We start from the raw sequence: 20,268 nt of genomic DNA, 5'->3' as shown, positions 1-20,268 counted from the left end.
GCATTTATATAATACTGACCAAGTCCTTGTCTATATTCAAAACATAATTAAGAATGTGATTTTAAACTGATTTAGTGAAACCGATGCCAACCCCTATGGGGAAACTCTTAGCTTAATTTAAACCTGGTTATTTTGATTTATCTCAGTTCAGTTCCTTATTGAGTTAAGCTACATCAATATGAAACAGGTTTAACCTGAATTAAGAGTGTCCACTCTGTTTTTTTATAGTATTCTCAGAAAAGAGCAAGCTGGTTTTTGGAAGGGCGTGGATACACAGACTAGATCTTCACTCTACGAAACATAATAGAACAGTACTTAGAATGGCAACGGTAACTCTACATACATTTCATAGACTTTGAGAAGGCTTTTGATAGCATTCACAGGACCAACCTATGGCGCATTCTGCGGGCATATGGAATTTCTTTCCGTTTAATCAATGTCATCAAAAGCTTCTATTTCAACTTTACATGCAGTGTTGATTACAGTGAGCTCAGTTTTGAAGTCAAAACAGGAGTATGTCAGGGGTATGTCATGTCTGCAATCCTCTTCAACATTGTCATTGACTGGGTAGTGAGGCATACAACAGAAGACATGCCAAGAGGCATTAAATGAATATTATTCTCATCCTTTGAAGACCTGGACTTTGCAGATGATGTCGCTCTCCTATCACATACCCAACACCATATACAAGAAAAAACAACTCAACCCAATGCATTCAGCCAGCAAATTGGACTGAAAATCAACCGCAATAAGACAGATATCATGACCTTTAATATTGTCTCACCATCACCAGTATGGATAGAGGACTATGTTCTCACCAATGCAGAAACATTCACAAACTTGGGCAGCACCATCAGCCAGGATGGTGGAACAAGCTAGGACATCTGGAACAAAATCAATAAAGTCAGGAACACCTTCAGGCGCTTAAATACAGTCTGGAAATCATCAAAATACAACACCAAAACCAAACTGAAGATTTATCAGATCTGCGTTCTTGCAGCACTACTTTATAGTGCAGAATGCTGGGGAATGAGAAAGTATGACATGACCAAACTGTCTTCAGTCCATACAACCTGCCTCAGAAAAATCCTCTGTATCTTTTGGCCCAGAACAATCTCAAACCAAGATCTATAAGCACCATCATTGCCAGGAGGCGTTGGAGATGGATCGGTCTTGTAATTCGGATGGAAACTGATTTCATCACCAGAGTATCAATAAGATGGACACCTGAAGACAAGCGAGGTGTAATGGCAACAGGCCAAACTGTCAGATCAGATCTTGGTACATAAGGAAGTTGCACGAATTAAAGATTACAATGTTGTTCCTTAGGAAGAACTTTCTGTTAAAAATTTTTTGTTTTCTAATAAATCAAAATAAATGGCAAGGGCAAATATGCCTGACCAACCTGATTGCCTTCTATGATGAGATAACTGGCTCTGTGGATATGGGGAAAGCAGTGGATGTGATATATCTTGACTTTAGCAAAGCTTTTGATACAGTCTCCCACAGTATTCTTGCCAACAAGTTAAAAAAGTATGGATTGGATTAATGGACTATAAGGTGGACAGAAAACTGCTACAGGCTGGGGACCAACTGGCTAAACAGCAGTTCCACAGAAAAGAACCTGGGGATTACAGTGAATGAGAAGCCGGATATGAAACAGCAGTGTGCCCTTGTTGCCAAGAAGGCTAATGGCATATTGGGCTGCATTAGTAGGAGCATTGTCAGCAGATGGAGGGAGGTGATTATTCCCCTCTATTCAACACTGGTGAGGCCACATCTGGAGTATTGCATCCAGTTTTGGGCCCCCCACTACAGAAAGGATATGGAGAAATGGAGGGAGTCCAGCAGAGGGCAACGAAAATGCTAGGGCACATGACTTAAGAGGAGAGGCTGCGGGAATTGGGTTTATTTAGTCTGCAGAAGAGTGAGGGGAGATTTGATAGCAGCCTTCACCTATCTGAAGGGGGGTTCAAAGGAGGATGGAGCTAGGCTGCTCTCAGTGATGGCAGTTGACAGAACAAGGAGCAATGGTCTCAAGTTGCAGTGGGGGAGATTTAGGTTGGATATTAGGAAAAACTATTTCACTAGGAGGGTGATGAAGCACTGGAATGGGTTACCTAGAGAAGTGGTGGAATCTCCATCCTTAGAGATTTTTAAGGTCTGGCTTGACAAAGTCCTGGCTGGGATGATTTAGTTGGGGTTGGTCCTGCTTTGAGCAGGGGGTTGGACTAGATGACCTCCTGGGGTCTCTTCCAACCTAATCTTCTATGATTCTATGAAATCTTTTTTACAGATTTTTCCCATTGAATGGAATGTCTGTGGATGGTTTAGCTAGATATAAGCCCAGGCAACAAACAGCTACTAAAATGAGGGAGGGGAAATGAGAATGAAAGAGACATTCAAAACATCATTTGCTCTCCAGGATCTTGCTAGGCGTTGGATGTATTCCAAATCTTCAGTTTATTTTGACCCTAAAACTAGAGGGCATTAAAGTGAACAATAGCAAGTCAGACATAGGTTCTGATCATTTAGGCTCCTATTCTGCAAGCACTTAAGTATGTGTTTAACTTTATGCACATTTAATCCCATTGAAACACGTGTGTGTATAGTAAAGCTCGTGTGCATTTGCAGGACCAGAGCCTTTGTTTTCCTTTAAAAGAAGAGAATGCCAAAATAGAACACTTAGAAGAAGCTAGGCTTATATGGAGAATTATACCTTTTCTTTGAAAATTGGAAACGTAGACAGGAAAGAACAGGGGAAATACTTGATTTCATAAAGGGATATTTCTGATGAATTCTGGAGAGAATTGTTTTCATTTTATAGAATTACTACTTGTGTCACATCCACCACAAAGTAAACATAAGAAACTAAGACACCATACATACTCAGTTAGCTGGTCCCTTTCTCATTTTTCCATTTGGAATATGATGGGAGGACACAGTTCAAAGGTATGGAGAGGCAGTGTGGCCTACTGAATAGTGCATTAGACTGGGATTCAAGAGTCCTGGATTATATTCCTGGCTCTGCTACTAGCCTGCTAAGGGTCCTTGGACAGTCACTTCACCTCGCTGTGACTTATTCTCCCCATCTGTAAAATAAGAATAATGATAGTAACCTCCTTTGTAAAGTGCTTTGAGATTACTGATGTTAAGTCATATTTAACTGACAGGTTTTGTTTCTTGTACAGTAACAGGGGTTAGATTGTTTATATTGAGGGTTGTGGATTTAGACTCTGCTGAGGCCTTTTGGATTTTCTTTTGTCATGGTGTGCACACTCTGGCAAAGCAGTGGATGAAGCAGTATTGCTTTCTCCCCATAGCTTGGGACAAAGCCAGCCCTCTTTCCCAAACCTGTGGCCCCCTACAGACGGTGTCTCCCAAAACGTGAGCCCTCCCACCATTTCTGCTAACCCATGCTTGAGGGGCCTCGCCTCACCAAACCCACTCTACACCTCATCTCTCTCCCTGCACCTTTCACTCCCTCCAGTGGTGCAAGCAGAAATCATCCCTTGCCAATACTGCACTCATGGAAGGGACAAAAGGGGGTGGGGGGGGAGGCATGTGATCTTCTCACTGACCCTCCATGTGACTCTTCCCCACCCCAGCCCCTCCTACAACTCTCTTTGTATATACAAACATCAACATGCTTAACTACTCACTTTCCCCCCAAATATGTAGTATTCAGTCTGTTTATATGGAATATGGAAGTTGGGTGAGGAGCCATTTCAGCATATGTATAACTTATTAAAAGACAAATTTTAAGAAGAACTGTATCCTAAACTGCTTTATGGTATTGTACCCAAACATTGCATTTCAATGGGAGATTCAACTTCCTTTATAGGAACAGATTCTTGAAACTCTTACCAGCCCACAAAAGTGGTCCAGTCATGCAAATAGTCCCATTGTCTTCAATGGGATTGATCAAATGTTTACAGGATTAGATTTCAAGTTTGTAAATTGTTCTGGATGAAACTGACAATGCCTGAGCTGTCAGATCAGAAGGATCTTCATTCGAATAAAGGTGGGCAGGTGTGTGATAAGTTTTAGCTCCATTGCTAATATGAGGGACATATTTTCAGCCAAGTTCTTGGCAGATTCCTGAGGCAGCTGGTTTAAGGCCGTCCATGTCTGGCATTATAATCTTCACTTACAGTTCTCTCACCCACAAAGGTGGGAAATGAGGCATTTGTTTTCTTTGTTTTGCTGCTCCAGTTCCAGTTAACAAAATGCATGTTAGACTAATTTGGCTGCAAAAAAAAAAAAAAAAAAAAAAAATTCTATGTACACTGGGGACAACACCTGGTTCCTATAAGGCAGCAGAACTGAGCTAACATCAGAATCCAAACATCCTCTGGTCAGTGCAAGCAGAGGCATTCCTCCAATGATTTGGACTTGATGTGATGCAGTATGGATGTCATGGATAATTCAGACCAATGGCCTGAAACAGAATCGAAAACACCTTCCGTCCCCCCCCCCCTCCCCTCTTGAGGACTCCTGACCAATGTAATCACACAATATATATGCTAACAAACCTTTGTCTAAGTTTGTTAGCACCTGTATTGTGCTGTTAAAGCCATTTAAAGAATGAATGCCCTCCCTAACCGCGCTCTGCTGCTTTAAGGAGTAGAGCGCAGCCCCAAGTCTTTCCGGTGCCCCGCAACGGCTAAAAATCTCTTGCCGGTTCTGTGTACTGGGGGGTACCACCCTGCTTGCGCCCAGACTCCCTCCCAAACCTGACCCCCTCACACCCCCGCTGAGCTCCCACCCACCTGGGTCACAACTAGCGGCAGAAGGCGTGCACGGTGCAGGCTGGGAGTTGTAGTCCACCGTCTCCTGGCCGTCGCAGGGAAGGGGGCAGGGAGACTGCATTTCCCAGCGCGCCACGCGCGCGCATGCGCCTTTGCTCTTCCTGTCGCTGACTGGTGGGGCGGGCGGCCGGCCGGCCAGCCGGGGTTGTAAGTGTCAGGGGTCGCTGGGCTGCCCCACAGCCGTGCGCTGGGGGCGATGGACGGCTAGAGCCCGCGGCCCTCAGCCTCCTCTTCGCCGCCAGCATGTTCGGCCGCTCCCGCAGCTGGGTGGGTGGCGGGCACGGTAAGGCCGCCCGCAGCATCCACTCCTTGGACCATCTCAAGTAAGTGCGTGTGTCGGGGGCGGAGTGTGTGTGTGTGTGTGTGTGTAGGGCCCCCCCGGGGGGGGGACTGAGGCGGAGCGTGTGTGCAGGGGGCTAAGGTGGGGGCGGAGGGGCCAAGGAGATAACTCAGGGAGGGGGGCGGGTCGGAGACCCTGTGGGACCAACGTGGGGCTCAGGTCCATGGCGTTTGGGGTGCTTGTGGTGTGGTTGGGGGAGCTCGGGTTGAAGGGTTGGGGGAGCTCGTGTTGCTCTGTCTCAGCGACAGTGAGCTCACAGCTTCACTGAGGCAGAAGGGACCCCTGTGGCTCTATGGCAAGCGGGTCTCTGGAGCTGGGACCTCTCTGGTGGGATTGGGGTGTGTGGACTGGGAGATTGAAGAGGCTTGGAGGAGTCTGCAATGGAGGGCTCCAGACTCAGGGGCTGACAAGGCCTTCAGGGGTTTGAGTGAGTCTTGTGGCTGTGGAAGAGTAATGACTTCTGAAGGAGTTTCACTCCGGGCTGCTATTGTAAACATGTACGAATGATATTTCCTCATCGTCTTACATATCTCTGTGAATATTCATGTAACTATATTGCTTACAGTCCTCTTGAGTTCTCACAACTACTGATTAGGTCATATACACTTCTCCTCCCCCCAGCAACCTCCCTCTCCCCCGCCAGTCCTGATTTTGCCTTGCAGGTGATTGGATGTTCCTAAGTATCTACAGGGTGGTGATGTAGTGGCACAGCATGAAAAGAGAAAGCTATGATTTTATAATGCAATAAACTTGTTCTGTAGAACAAAGTCTAAAAGGTGGTAACCTTAGATGAGTACCAGCATGGTAGAGATGGGGAGATGTAGTTAACTGGGGCATCGAAGTGGTGAGAGAGTGGTCCGTCTTTCAGCATGGCCCAGGGGCCAGTGCCTTGGTTAGAGGCCTCAATCCCCATTACCAGGTGCTGATAGAGAGAGAGAAGGTACTGGGAATCTTGAATGGGAGCTCTTTTTTTTAGGTAGGGGGTGTCTAATGAATATGAAGTCCCTGCACTGTAACTGGCTGCTGGAAAGGGGAAATAGTTTTCTTCTTGCACGATGACTCTAGATCCTGCGGGAAGTAAAAATGTGTGTGAAGGATGTTCTTTACTCCTTCTCCAGACTCCTGGCTGCTGTAAGAAAACCAGTGAGGTAAAGGTTCTTCTCTCTATTGAATAATTCAGGTTCTGGACTCTACCATAGCTCAAAATTTTCCCCAGCCAGGAGGGAATGAAATTGACCCATTCCTGTTGCTCCCACCTGGTTCTGAAAAAAAGCTTTGAAATTGAATAGCCTTGCTAATTTCACAGTCTGGTTGTTTGGGAAAGCTACAGAAGTAGTAACTGAGTTGTTCTTGGTAGGCTGAGACAAAACACTGTTTCAGTTTACTTCTGAAAAGTTTTTATTACAACAGAACAGCCTAGAAATTTTTTTTAAATGAAAGCTTACATGTTGCTGTAATAGTTGCTCGTAGTGTTTGTTGTAGCTGTATTGGTCCCAGAATATTTGAAGGACAAGGGGATGAGGTAATATCTTTTATTGGAGTAACTTATATTGGTGAAAGAGACAAGCTTTCTAGCTACACAGAGCTTTTCCTCAAAGACACTGGATGTATGGTTTATTACAACAGTGTGTAACCTACAAAACACCCCCGCCCCCTTGCCCTACCACTGCAGGGGTGTTAATGTGCCACTTCACTTTGAATTGCTAGTCTACACTTGAAATGCTACTGCAACATAGCTGCACCACTGTAGCACTTGAATGTAGACACTACTTACGCTGCGGGGAGGGATTCTCCCTTTGGCATTAGGTAGTCCACCTCCGCGACAGGCAGTAGCTAGGACAATGGCAGAATTCTTCTGTCAATCTAGTGCTGTCTAAATCGGGTTTAGGTAGGTTTAACTATGCTGATCAGGGGTGTGGATTTTTCACACCTTGACCAACATAGTTAAACCAACCTCATTTTCTAGTGTTGACCAAGCCTTAGAATATGTTTACTTATGCTGAACAATCTGTTCCACCTTGTATTTTAGATGTGGTGCTCTGAGTACCTTTCCCAGACCTGAGGAAGAGCTCCGTGTAAGCTCGAAAGCTTGTCTCTTTTACCAACAGAAGTTGATCCATAAACCTTACCTACCTTGTTGCTGTAATTGATGGCTTTTATCTCCTTATTTGCCAGGAGAAGCTTTCTACGTGTCAGTGATGAATATTACTTAGTCTTGAAAAAATCCATTCACCTATTCATTACATATTCTAATAAGCAAAATGACAAATTCCCCTGGCCTACCTCTTTCCATCTCAGTATTTTCTCTGAGTGTAGGTATCATTTTAGCAAGCATTATCATGAAAATTAAAGTTGTTACTTCATTATTCTGATGCCTTCCTCTCTTTATACATGATATTTTAGATGGATAAACCTTGCAGGGATCAGAAATTAAGGTTTCCAGCAGCTCATCCATGGCATTGAAACGACCATGCACTGGATACTGGAATTACCTGTTGTTCTGAAAGTACTATGGTATCTTTTTACATTAGCTTCCCCCAATAACATCTCTGAAGATGATGAAAGTATACTTATGACACACTCCCACCCGTTTACAAGACAAATAGGGAGGCCATCATCTTTGTGACAGAATGTTTGCTTTGTGATTTTGATAATACGCGGATACCACAATGATGGTTGTATTAAACAGTACAGTACCATGATAGTTCATCTAAAACATACATTTCAATTTATCTGAATAGAAGACTCCTGAAATACTTCAGGAAATAATAATTTGATCGGTCATATCAGGAACAAAAAGTGAGTGTCATATATGAACTATCCATTCATTCTTGTAAAATGTCCTAAATTACAATTGATGAGCTGCTAGTTAACCACAACATCTTGAGCTAGTGGTATTTGACAAACTGATCACATTTACTGTTTTTGGCAATCATACCATACACTGAGAACAAGGACTCAGTTCTTGGTGTACTGTATTAGAGCCTGATCCTGATAATCTTTACTCATGTGAATAGTCGTTGCCCCATAGTAAGTCTCATTGAAGTCAAAGGGATTTCTCTTATGAATAAGGATTTGCAAATCCTTAATTGGTAATCATAGTTAGTGTCATTGGTGGTGGTATATATTCTGTGCATCTTCCTATTTTTAAACTGGAATAAACAGGCACCAAGTAAGTAATTGCTGCATGTATGTTATCAACACCACTAATCCATAGCACAGTTTGACATCAGCCTCTCTGTAGGCATGATCCGGATGTTGCAGGTCAGGACTGAAGAGCACTGGTGTTATACCAATAAAATAAAAACCAGCAGGATCTTATTAAAGGGGAAAAGGCAAAATGCCACATTTATTGTGAATACAGAAAGAATCGTAGTAAGCAGTTAATTATAGCTATAACATTCCATTCAATCTCCTATTTATTCACACATTCATTCATACATACATACACATACACACACACACACACACACACAGGTTCTGCAAGGTTGTTATCATAGTTACCAGCCTTAGAGTTGCTCATGCCAAGCCACTGGCCAGGTGGCCTGGACATGAGGAGGGAGCAGGGCCTTATCAGATGCTCATCTGATGCTCCTGGAAGTTGGTTTGCAGAATCAGACCCCAAAGTTCTCACTTTCTAGAGTCCATTTTTATAGGAATTTCTTCCTATGCCATCTATGGGAATTGCTTCATCATGCTGTTGCTGAATCAGTCAGCAGATGGCACATTCCTGACGGCTCTGTGCTGCCAGATGTTATCTTGTTCTTTGTTTCTCCCATTCTTGAGGCTGTTGGGTGGATTCCAGTCTGCCCTCCGGGGGTCCTCTGGTTATTTCCACTTGACGCCTTCTTCAGCCGATGGACACTGGATTCTTAGGCTGGCACCTCCCTGATCATTCAGTTATTAGCCACACCAAGCGTCCATCCACATACATCCTCTATCTCTATTTTAATCACAATTGTTAATACAACAAAAGGGTGGGGAGTCTCTGGGTGCTGTTTCTGTTACAGAGTATTGCTTTGAGTCTCTCTCTGTGTGAATTGCTTTGAGAACAGACTCTGTCTTAGAATGTACTAACGCAATTAGCAGCTTGCAAGTTTCACACATGGAGAGAAACAGCACCAAAAACCAAGAGACCTCTTAATTAGTAATACCCTGGAATTTAAACTATGGGGAATCAAACTCATTTGTGATTTTTATACAGAACTTCTTTAATATGATCCAACATTGGTAGAGTTGTGTGGCAAAATGTTACCTTACATCTCGTTGTGCTGTAGTATACTTGGCTCTGGGCAGTACTCATAAGGTTGTACTGTATTTTCATGAGCAGACTCATGCATAGTTTTAAAAAGTCCCTAATTTCTTGACTGCCAAGGTGGTTTGCAACCTTGGTAGGTTCAAAGCCACAAACAGGCTTTATTTCACCTTTTTCATGTTGATATATTGGGAGATGCATCATATGCAAACAATTGTACATAACTATTTGTGACCACTACATTTTAGAACGTAAAAGAAATCTTTTTAAAAAGTTACTTACTGACTGCAGTTCTTGTGTGGCCTAAAGCAGGGGAGTGGGAGCTGGGACTTGCAGGCTGTGCAACTGATTGAGAGGTAGGTGACTCATCTGTGTGTCAGTTTACTACGCTGTAAAATAGGTTCCCTGATCAACAGCAATGTTCTGAAGCTTAATTATTGTAAATTGCTTTGAGATCATGTAATGAAAGGTGTCTCTAAATGTAGATTATTTTGCTTGTCCCATTTGAGTTGGAGGAGAACGCAGACATGATTAACAGTCTGTTCATAGTTATGCTAAGTCATTCTGTAGTAAGCTTCATGTTTGGATTAGGTTGTAACTTAAACTTGAAAGCAACATCAGGCAGTGAAATCTAGAACTTTGAAAATAACCTTTTTCCCCCCTTGGGGAAAGGGTAGGATGGGCTATTGGGTTTTGTTTAATTTACAGGTTGATTGTGAACATGTGAATATGTTATAATGCTAGCATGTTTTTGTTCAGTCATTTATGCACATTGGTCCCATGTACTGATCTATGATCATCTAAGATTTGATCTAACTTTCTATTTTCTGTTGCGTTTATAGCAGTTCTGTTTCCTGTATCGTGTTGTAGGGCAGGGTTTCTCAACCTGTGGCTTGGGACCCAAAATTGGGTCGCTAGAATGTTTCAAAGGGTCATGTGGCAGTTCCTGTGGCTCCTGTCCCAAAGTGCTGACTGGGCTTGACTCCCTGCTCCCGACACTGCAACTTTGGGGTCCCAGTACCACTCAGGTTTGGCCCAGCCATCATGATGACAGGAATCTGGGTAAGCCAAATTTGAGTTAGTGTCACTGCACCCCATGAGCCAAGTCACAACTCCACTCTCTCAAATTTGGTCCAGTTAGGGGGGCAGGGCCAAACTTGAGTGGTGCTGCCACCCTGGAGGTACCAGTGCCCAGATCAGAGAGCCAAGCCTAGCCAGTCCTACAGTGCAGGAGCCACCGATTTGGGCTAAGTGGTGGGCAGGATCCGATTTAAAAAACACCCAGGGCCTCCACCCCCAGACTATTTACTGGGTTGCGACAGGCCATACACATTTACAAATGGGTCTTGAGCCCCAAAAGGTTGAGAACTGCTGTTGTGTAGAGTGTCCTTCAGAGTAAAGCCTACTGTCTTCCCTTAAATCCTTTTCTGAAAATGAGTCTCCAATAAGGCAGCACAGCATATGGCTGTGGAACATCCCTGCCACCTTACCTTTCCATGTTTGTTTTCACCGGTGTACAGTGCTTTCCCTAAAATGATAAATTCTGTCAGAAGAAAACCTATATCCTCTAGTTTTTTTTTCTAGAGAACCTTTCCAATGAGTTGTACTTCATATAATCAAGACTGTGCATTTATTATTTATTTCTGGGGGTGCCAAAGTGTGTTAGGCACTGTACAATAGTAAAGTAAGCCCCATTTCTTACCCTGAACAGCATATAGTGAAACAGCTTATTTTTATGCATACTTACCAACATATGGCCTGATTCTGCTCCCATGACTTCTGTGGATAAGTGGATTAGACCTGTAACTGAGAGCTTGAGTCTTTCCTTAATTTAAAAAAAAAAAAAAAAAAAGATGTTTAGGGCCCATAAAGGTGCTAGAGTGGCAGATATGACGTATTTTCCAGACAACAAGTATGGTGTAGACAGCAATAATGTACTCTTTCTCAGACAGGTCTGTGACTCCTCTTTGATCTGGAAATGCCACTTCTAGGAGTCAAAGGGCTAATTTGGTGGCCCAGTCTTTTCTTGGCTACTTTGCTGAGACTTGAGGAATGTGAGGTCTGTACTATGCTAGCTTTTGTTTTGTATTGTGGACTACTTTGGAGGTTTTTTTAATGGTCGTGCCTGGAAACTCCAGTCAAGGTCAAGAACCCATTATACTGAGCGCTTTGTAAACACATAGTAAGATAGTCCCTGCCCTGAAGAGCATGAGTCTAGTTTAAGACCAGATATAAATAGATATGATATACAAATAGAGGGACTGGAGGAAGGAGAATGAGGGTTATGGTGAAGCCAACACCAGGTTTAATAAATTCGTCATGTGCACAGCTAAATGGCTTCAGTTATTTTTAGTTTTAAAATATTAAAGAAAAACTAACCCCCACTGGCCTCTTGCTTCATTATTATTAGTTAACTTAGACAAGGTAGAAGTTGGGTCTTGAAGGATTTGAAACAGGCGTGAATAGTTGCTTTTTGGACTAATTAAGGGAAAGCATTCCATGTGGTATTACTGAAACTTGGTGGGATGATTCCCATGACTGGAATGATAAAATCAATGGCTGTAACCTATTTAGGAAGGAGGGAGAGTGGTTGTGTTGAAAATGGCATTATCTGTTTCTGAGTCACCAACAACTTGGAGAAAATGATTTTGAATGCTTATAGATCAGTAGCCTAACAGATAAGGCATATGATGGGGTATTACGTGTTGTCTGCTACAGACCACACTAGGGAAGAGGATGACTGTGTGGTGCACCTATATAATGTATAGGAAAAAAGCTGTGTGATCATGGGATACTTCAATTTGAGTGATATATGCTGGAGATCTCATGCTGCCAGTACTAAAACATTCTTGGAATTTCTAAATATTATAGATGACCATTTCCTACCTTAAAGTGTTGCATCCAGCATGGGGGAATTCTATATTAAACTTCGTCTTGACAGATAAAGATGACCTGATCACAGAACTAAAAATTAATGGTAACTTAGGTATAGGTGATCATGACTGACTTAGAATCATAGAATATCAGGGTTGGAAGGGACCTCAGGAGGTCATCTAGTCCAACCCCCTGCTCAAAGCAGGACCAATCCCCAATTAAATCATCCCAGCCAGGGCTTTGTCAAGTCTGACCTTAAAAACTTCTAAGGAAGGAGATTCTACCACCTCCCTAGGTAACGCATTCCAGTGTTTCACCACCCTCCTAGTGAAAATTTTTTTCCTAATATCCAACCTAAACCTCCCCCACTGCAACTTGAGACCATTACTCCTTGTCCTGTCCTCTTCTACCACTGAGAATAGTCTAGAACCATCCTCTCTGGAACCACCTCTCAGGTAGTTGAAAGCAGCTATCAAATCCCCCCTCATTCTTCTCTTCCACAGACTAAACAATCCCAGTTCCTTCAGCCTCTCCTCATAAGTCATGTGTTCCAGACCCCTAATCATTTTTTTTGCCCTTTGCTGGACTCTCTCCAATTTATCCACATCCTTCTTGTAGTGTGGGGCCCAAAACTGGACACAGTACTCCAGATGAGGCCTCACCAATGTCGAATAGAGGGGGACGATCACGTCCCTCAATCTGCTCGCTATGCCCCTACTTATACATCCCAAAATGCCATTGGCCTTCTTGGCAACAAGGGCACACTGCTGACTCATATCCAGCTTCTCATCCACTGTCACCCCTAGGTCCTTTTCTGCAGAACTGCTGCCTAGCCATTCGGTCCCTAGTCTGTAGCTGTGCATTGGGTTCTTCCATCCTAAGTGCAGGACCCTGCACTTATCCTTATTGAACCTCATCAGATTTCTTTTGGCCCAATCCTCCAATTTGTCTAGGTCCCTGTGTATCCTATCCCTGCCCTCCAGCATATCTACCACTCCTCCCAGTTTAGTATCATCCGCAAATTTGCTGAGAGTGCAATCCACACCATCCTCCAGCTCATTTATGAAGATATTGAACAAAACCGGCCCCAGGACCGACCCCTGGGGCACTCCACTTGACACCGGCTGCCAACTAGACATGGAGCCATTGATCACTACCTGTTGAGCCCGACAATCTAGCCAACATTCTACCCACCTTATAGTGCATTCATCCAGCCCATACTTCTTTAACTTGCTGACAAGAATACTGTGGGAGACCGTGTCAAAAGCTTTGCTAAAGTCAAGAAACAATACATCCACTGCTTTCCCTTCATCCACAGAACCAGTAATCTCATCATAGAAGGCGATTAGATTAGTCAGGCATGACCTTCCCTTGGTGAATCCATGCTGACTGTTCTTGATCACTTTCCTCTCATGTAAGTGCTTCAGGATTGATTCTTTGAGGACCTGCTCCATGATTTTTCCAGGGACTTAGGTGAGGCTGACTGGCCTGTAGTTCCCAGGATCCTCCTTCTTCCCTCTTTTAAAGAATGGCACTACATTAGCCTTTTTCTAGTCATCTGGGACTTCCCCCGTTCGCCACGAGTTTTCAAAGATAATGGCCAATGGCTCTGCAATCACAGCCGCCAGTTCCTTTAGCACTCTCGGATGCAACTCGTCCGGCCCCATGGACTTGTGCACGTCCAGCTTTTCTAAATAGTCCCTAACCACCTCTTTCTCCACAGAGGGCTTGCCATCTATTCCCCATGTTGTGATGCCCAGCGCAGCAGTCTGGGAGCTGACCTTGTTCGTAAAGACAGAGGCAAAAAAAGCATTGAGTACATTAGCTTTTTCCACATCCTCTGTCACTAGGTTGCCTCCCTCATTCATTAAGGGGCCCACACTTTCCTTGGCTTTCTTCTTGTTGCCAACATACTTGAAGAAACCCTTCTTGTTACTCTTGACATCTCTCGCTAGCTGCAGCTCCAGGTGCGATTTGGCCCTCCTGATTTCATTCCTACATGCCCGAACAATATTTTTATACTCTTCCCTGGTCATATGTCCAACCTTCCACTTCTTGTAAGCTTCTTTTTTATGTTTAAGATCCGCTAGGATTTCACTGTTAAGCCAAGCTGTTCGCCTGCCATATTTACTATTCTTTCGACACATCGGGATGGTTTGTCCCTGTAACCTCAACAGGGATTCCTTGAAATACAGCCAGCTGTCCTGGACTCCTTTCCCCTTCATGTTAGTCCCCCAGGGGATCCTACCCATCCGTTCCCTGAGGGAGTCGAAGTCTGCTTTCCTGAAGTCCAGGGTCCGTATCCTGCTGCTTACCTTTCTTCCCTGTGTCAGGATCCTGAACTCAACCAACTCATAGTCACTGCCTCCCAGATTCCCATCCACTTTTGCTTCCCCCACTAATTCTTCCCGGTTTGTGAGCAGCAGGTCAAGAAAAGCTCCCCCCCAGTTGGCTCCTCTAGCACTTGCACCAGGAAATTGTCCCCTACGCTTTCCAAAAACTTCCTGGATTGTCTATGCAGGGATTGTCTATGCAGAGACTTAATCACATTTATAATGTGCAAACAGAATAAAGACTAGAACAGTGATATATATCCTTTTATATATATATACTTGATGCTTTAAAATGGCCAATTTCACAAATCTGAAAAGAATTGAGCCAAATCAGCTGGGAGGAAGAATTGAATCAGAATGATTGAGAATTGTTTAAGAACACTTTACTAGATGACCAAAAAGCCACAGTCCAGCAATCAAGAAAGAATGCCATATTGGTTTAAAAAAACCTGCCCCGATTTAGAGGGAAGTGAAGGCAGCTAAAAAATTAAAATAAAAATTAATATAAATCAGAAACTGGGAATTGTAGAAAATTGATAAGGGGAGCAAAGATAAATTTGTGTTCAGTAAAGTAAGGACAACGAGGAAGAGTTTTTAAAATAGGTTAGGAACAAAAAGAATCCTGACAATGGTATTAGCCTACTACTGGATGGAAATGGTAGAATTATCCATAATGCAGAAAAGGCAGAAGTGTTCAATAAATATTTCTGTTTTTGGGGGAGGGGAGATAGATTTGAGGGTGACCTGGTAAGATACAAGAATAGTAGTTTATGTAGGGACCAAGAAATTTGGACAAGAGGCCTGAAACTGAAGCAGTGCTAGAAGGTGGGGATGACCTGATCAGAACAGGTCAGGAACAGTATGTTAACAGGAACATTATGAATAGACTAGAGATGACAGGCAGGCCACAGACAAGAAGTCAAGACAAGAATTAAGAGGTGGGAAAAGTTTTAGTGATGCAGACAGAAAAGGCTGGATCTTTGCAATGTTATGGAGGAAGAAGTGGCAAGATTTGGGAATGGGTCTAGAGAGGTCCTAGTTGGAGATGACATCTAGGCCTGAGTAACTGGGAGCGTAATGGTGTTACAAACAGTCCCTGAGAAAGAGAGAGGCCTTGAGAGTAGTAACTGCCTACACTGTGATCTGTGAGGCTAATGAAGACACCGTGACTCTAATCAAGTTCAGACATACATTTACTGGTGGTGCCAACAGTCTAGTAGATAAGAGCAAGCTGCTTTGCCACTCCTAGGTGTGGGAGGAAGTAAGAGATTCTAGAGTGGCGCAGATAGACAGAAGTGTTACCAATGATTGACTATTTTCAGTTTTCCCATCTTCTTGTGAAATCCAAAACAATGACATTGTGAAGGGACAGAGCTTCAGATTTTGCTTCATTTTTTGCTACTGAATTGTATATTTCAGTTCCAAGCTCAGTGTCCAGCAACAGAGAGAGGCACCCATCTGTAAAACAAATTCTGGGTACTGTCCTGACATGAAAGATGAATCACCTTGTTCACAGGCATGAGGAAAAAGAGCAGTGCTGTTGGGTTTCTTCCAGAGTGTAGAAAGAAGAAAATCAGTCTGACTAGTTAATTTTCTTCTGGGTTTCTTGACTTCTTGTTTTTCAAAACTTGTTTTTGAAAACAAGCCCATGCTCCTTTGAATGAAGTACATAGAATTAATAGTTAAAAATATACTCCAACTTCCCCAATAAAAATAGACTGTTTCTTTCTGAAAGAGAATTAATTTTATTCTTTTAATCTGTTAAAACTTGGAATATGCTTGGGTGACTTGGTTGCCCATGGAGCCTTAATTTGCCCCTCTTGTCTATCAGCAATATGTTAGTCTTTAATTCAGTGGTCCTCAAACTTTTTACCTCGTGCCTCCCCCTCCTTCACCCTGTCAGCTCCCCTCTCCCTCCAAGCCAGAGTCGGGGGAGGAGGGTTGTGGCTCCAGGCATGGGGAATGCAGATAGGCTAAAGGGGCTGGCCAGGCGGGGCAATGTGGACAGGGTAAGGGAGCCGTCAGGCAGGGCCACAGCGGGGCACTCCCTCCCTGCACTCCCATGGGGATTGGCCTGGGTCCCAGCTGCACCCCCCCCCCAACGCTCCTCCACACCCCCTGGGGGGTACATCCCACAGTTTGAGGACCTCTGCTTTAATTACACAATCACAGACTATTTTTCCACTGGTTCCCTTCCTCAGCCTGTTCTTTCCAGACAGCTCACTGACAACTGTTCCCTCTCTTGCAAGACCTTTTAACTGTTTAGTGTCCTTTTATCTTAGCCTCCAGCCTTAGCAAAACAGTTGTGTAATTTTTGCTGGAATGTGGAATTAGTATTGTTTCTTAACTTCCTGACTGTGTGCTCGGTGGTGGTTTATCTGGACCCATTGTATTACCTTCCTGCTTGCTTCGTAACATCTCTGCTAGTAAACTAAACCACCCGTACATACAGTACGCAAACAAATGTGCCAAGGTGCCACAAGTACTCCTTTTCTTTATTCTGATGTATAGACATACATAAACATTTCACATGACCTGGTCACAAATTAGTATTCATAAACTAATATGAATCAGCTTTTTGTCCTTCATACCTAATTCATTACCTGAGCACGACTCCTCCGATGCACTGAATGAGGTTGGGGTCCTGCCTGTGGTAAAAACAATGTGATCATGTAATTAAAGACCATATCATAATGCATACACACAATGTGTCTGAATTGAGGCTGTATGGGCAACTTTAATTCAGCATTTCCTAACTTTTCAGTGTTTGACGTTGCAACCATAATGTTCTTTTTAAAGTAGCTTTCTTGTATGTAATATTATATGGTATAAAATTAATCTGCACAACATCCCTGCAGTGTTCTTTCACCTTTAAGTTAATGAAACATAACACTGTGCTTTAGCATAGCTTTTGTCAGGGAATATTTAATTAGTGCTTGATCCTATTCTTGTGCATATCTAATCATAAGTGTAAATTTTGGCCTTGAGACCAAGAAACACAGTTTTCTTTCCACAAAGTCACCTGCCCCTTCACAGACCAGGAGAGTTAATTACAACAGCAGCGACACTGAAACCCAAGTAAATGCATGCAGACTTATGTTATGTCTACACTTGAACCACTACAGCAGCGCAGGAGGGGTTCTACTGTTGGTGTGGGTAATCCACCTCCCTGAGGTGGTAGCGAGGTCAGCAAAAGGTTAGAGAGGTTAGATCAGCATAGTTATGTCTCTCAGGAGTGTGGATTTTTCACACCCCTTAAAGAAGTAGCTATACAAATGTAGGTTCCTAGTGTAGACCAGCCCTCACCTTATCACTTAGGTTACCAAAACAACAAGTATAAAATTAAGCAACAATGAGTTTTCCAGTAAAATTCACCAAACAACTGATAAACCTGTAATCAGTTACCAGGAATATAAAGCCCTATTCACAAAGGCATCATGTTAAAATGTGTTCAGATTTAGTTTTTGCAATTTGTCGCATTGTGTACTAAACTTTGTTTTTGGTAACCCTTTGGGAAACAGCTCAGAAATGCTTTGTAATGTACAGTGTCTTGGGGGCAAAGTTGAGTAATATCTTACGACTGTTTCTACTGTTTACTTTGACCAGCATTGCATTATTGGACTTATTCTCTCTCCCACCACCCTCTCCAGTCTTCTGAAATGTAATTTAGTTCATTTCTAATAAATGCAGCTACTTACATGGATTCATTTCTCTATACATGTGATAGTTCAGGTTCACAGTTAATTCAGATAAACCGGGCTGAATATATGCAAAATATTGCACAGTTGATAGTTACCTCTGAACTAACTCTCTCCCCCCACCCCCCAAGGGGAGCTAACATTTGCTACCATCACACTGTTCTCTCTGCTTGTGACACCCCTTCTCCCACTCTGCCTGGACCTTGTCTATTTAGACCGTAAGCTTTTAGGGGCAGGGACTGTTTAGGGGCATTACTGTGCCTAGCGTAATGGGATCCATTCTTGGATGATCCTTAGGCATACTGTAATAAACATGGTTAACTGAGTAAGTATGTACATTTTAACATTGGATCATACTAAATTTCAGTTTTCCTCATTTGGATTCTCTGCAAATACTTACCTGGGAGGACAGACTGAGTCGTGTAAAGCTCTGTCTTAATAACATACAGTGTAATTGATTTTAAATGATATACAAAAGAACTGAGGTTGAAGATACATTACAGTGGGAGCAATTATCTGCAAAATGTATTAACTACTTTTAAACTTTCCTTTTCTTATCATGACTTGACAGTTGTAGTTTGGCAGGGCTTTTGGAGCTGGGCATATTTTGAAACTCTTGGACTCTGTGCTGAACAGTTTGTTCTGGTCTAAACTAGTAGTTAGACAATGTTCTGCATCATTTAAAATTCACACCCATTTTCAGCAGTAGTTAAATTTCCTAATGTAGACACAGCTCACAGTGTGAGGGTGACTCAGCATAAAACATGCCGTTTTCCTGCAAGATAGTTGGAAGTAGATGGGTCAGGATAGGATCATCTGGGAGATGGAATATTACATGTGGGTCTCCTTGTCTAAATGAACATTTTAGTTCATGGCAAGCTTGGGTATGATTCTACTTTGCACTAGTGTTCTAAGGGCTTACTGTCTGTGTGGACCCTGCTGATATACATTAACAGTTTATAAATGCAGTTTGCTCTAGTCCTCTTTGAGACCGGGCTAGGGCCTGGTCTACACTTAAAAGTTCAGTCAACAGAACTATGGTGCTTAAGGGTGTGAAAATACATACATTTTTGTTAGACTTGTAAGTAAATGTGGCTTAACTCTTATTAAATATAATATAATTTCCCTAACATAACATGTTGTGCTTTTCTTCTATTTCCACGTATTTACCCAAGTAAAATGAAATTAGTACTACAGCTGTGTACAGGCACTCGTGCTGTTTCCTATCTGTCCTGGTTAAGACATTTTGGAGTTTTCAGCCAAAATTTAGCCCTTCGGTTCAGACTGAGCCTTGGACCCACCTCCTCTCGAAGTAGTGTCTAAATACAGATGGTCGAAGGCTGAATAACTCAGCTCCACCCAAGGTGGAGCCAAGGCATCCCTGACTGTCATCAACAATTAAGAATTCAAACAAAGATGCATTCCATGCAACAATTCTATTGCTGTAATGATGCAGTATGTATTTCAGTTAACTTTACATGCAACCTGCTAGAATTAACCTCTCAGGGGTATTTAAATCTCTCCTTACACCCTGTAACTATATTTACCCACTTCACTTTCTCTTCTCTCCCTTTTCCCATGCTGTTCTTACCCAACCGTAAACTACTCACTTAAGAAACTCAACGAATTACAAAAACAAATATAGAGGGTAAATAGTCAACATAATCACATTGTTTTAATAATCCTTTTTATTATTTACATGGTGCTTGTCATTCTAGGAGGTTAGTTTGCCTCTTACTGTTACGTATTCATTGCTCTACCCCACCTCCAATGTCATTTTTAAAGTAAACAGAAGCAATTACATCGGGGGAAAAAAATGAAGTTTCTTTCCTGGGATATAGTAATAACTGTGGAAGCATAGGTTAGTAGAGAACATTTGACAATGATTGTGAAAATCACAGCCCAACATTGTTAAACACAGCAATAGTAACCAATTACATTTTTCTCCTCTTTTCTC

At 42.8% G+C, this 20,268-nt stretch overlaps 1 protein-coding gene across 7 annotated transcripts in view; it reads left to right on the top strand.

Moving 5' to 3' along the window:
- Nucleotides 1-4,875: 4,875 nt before the first annotated feature.
- The window catches only part of CLEC16A (C-type lectin domain containing 16A), a 185,758-nt gene continuing 170,365 nt past the window's right edge, over nt 4,876-20,268 (top strand). For 4 of the 7 annotated variants that reach the window (XM_084641948.1, XM_084641947.1, XM_084641950.1 and 1 more), the window contains exon 1: nt 4,877-5,134. In XM_084641948.1, the coding sequence (XP_084498074.1) occupies nt 5,055-5,134 (80 nt within the window). In that variant the 5' untranslated portion in view covers nt 4,877-5,054. Of the gene's footprint in view, nt 5,135-20,268 lie in introns of all 7 variants that reach the window. The other 3 variants (XM_084641952.1, XM_084641946.1, XM_084641949.1) reach the window with 3 other exon arrangements.

This window comes from Lepidochelys olivacea (genome assembly GCF_965140295.1).
Source record: "Lepidochelys olivacea isolate rLepOli2 genome assembly, chromosome: 10".
NCBI classification, from domain to species: domain Eukaryota; kingdom Metazoa; phylum Chordata; order Testudines; family Cheloniidae; genus Lepidochelys; species Lepidochelys olivacea.
This window is presented reverse-complemented; position numbering and strand designations above follow the sequence as displayed.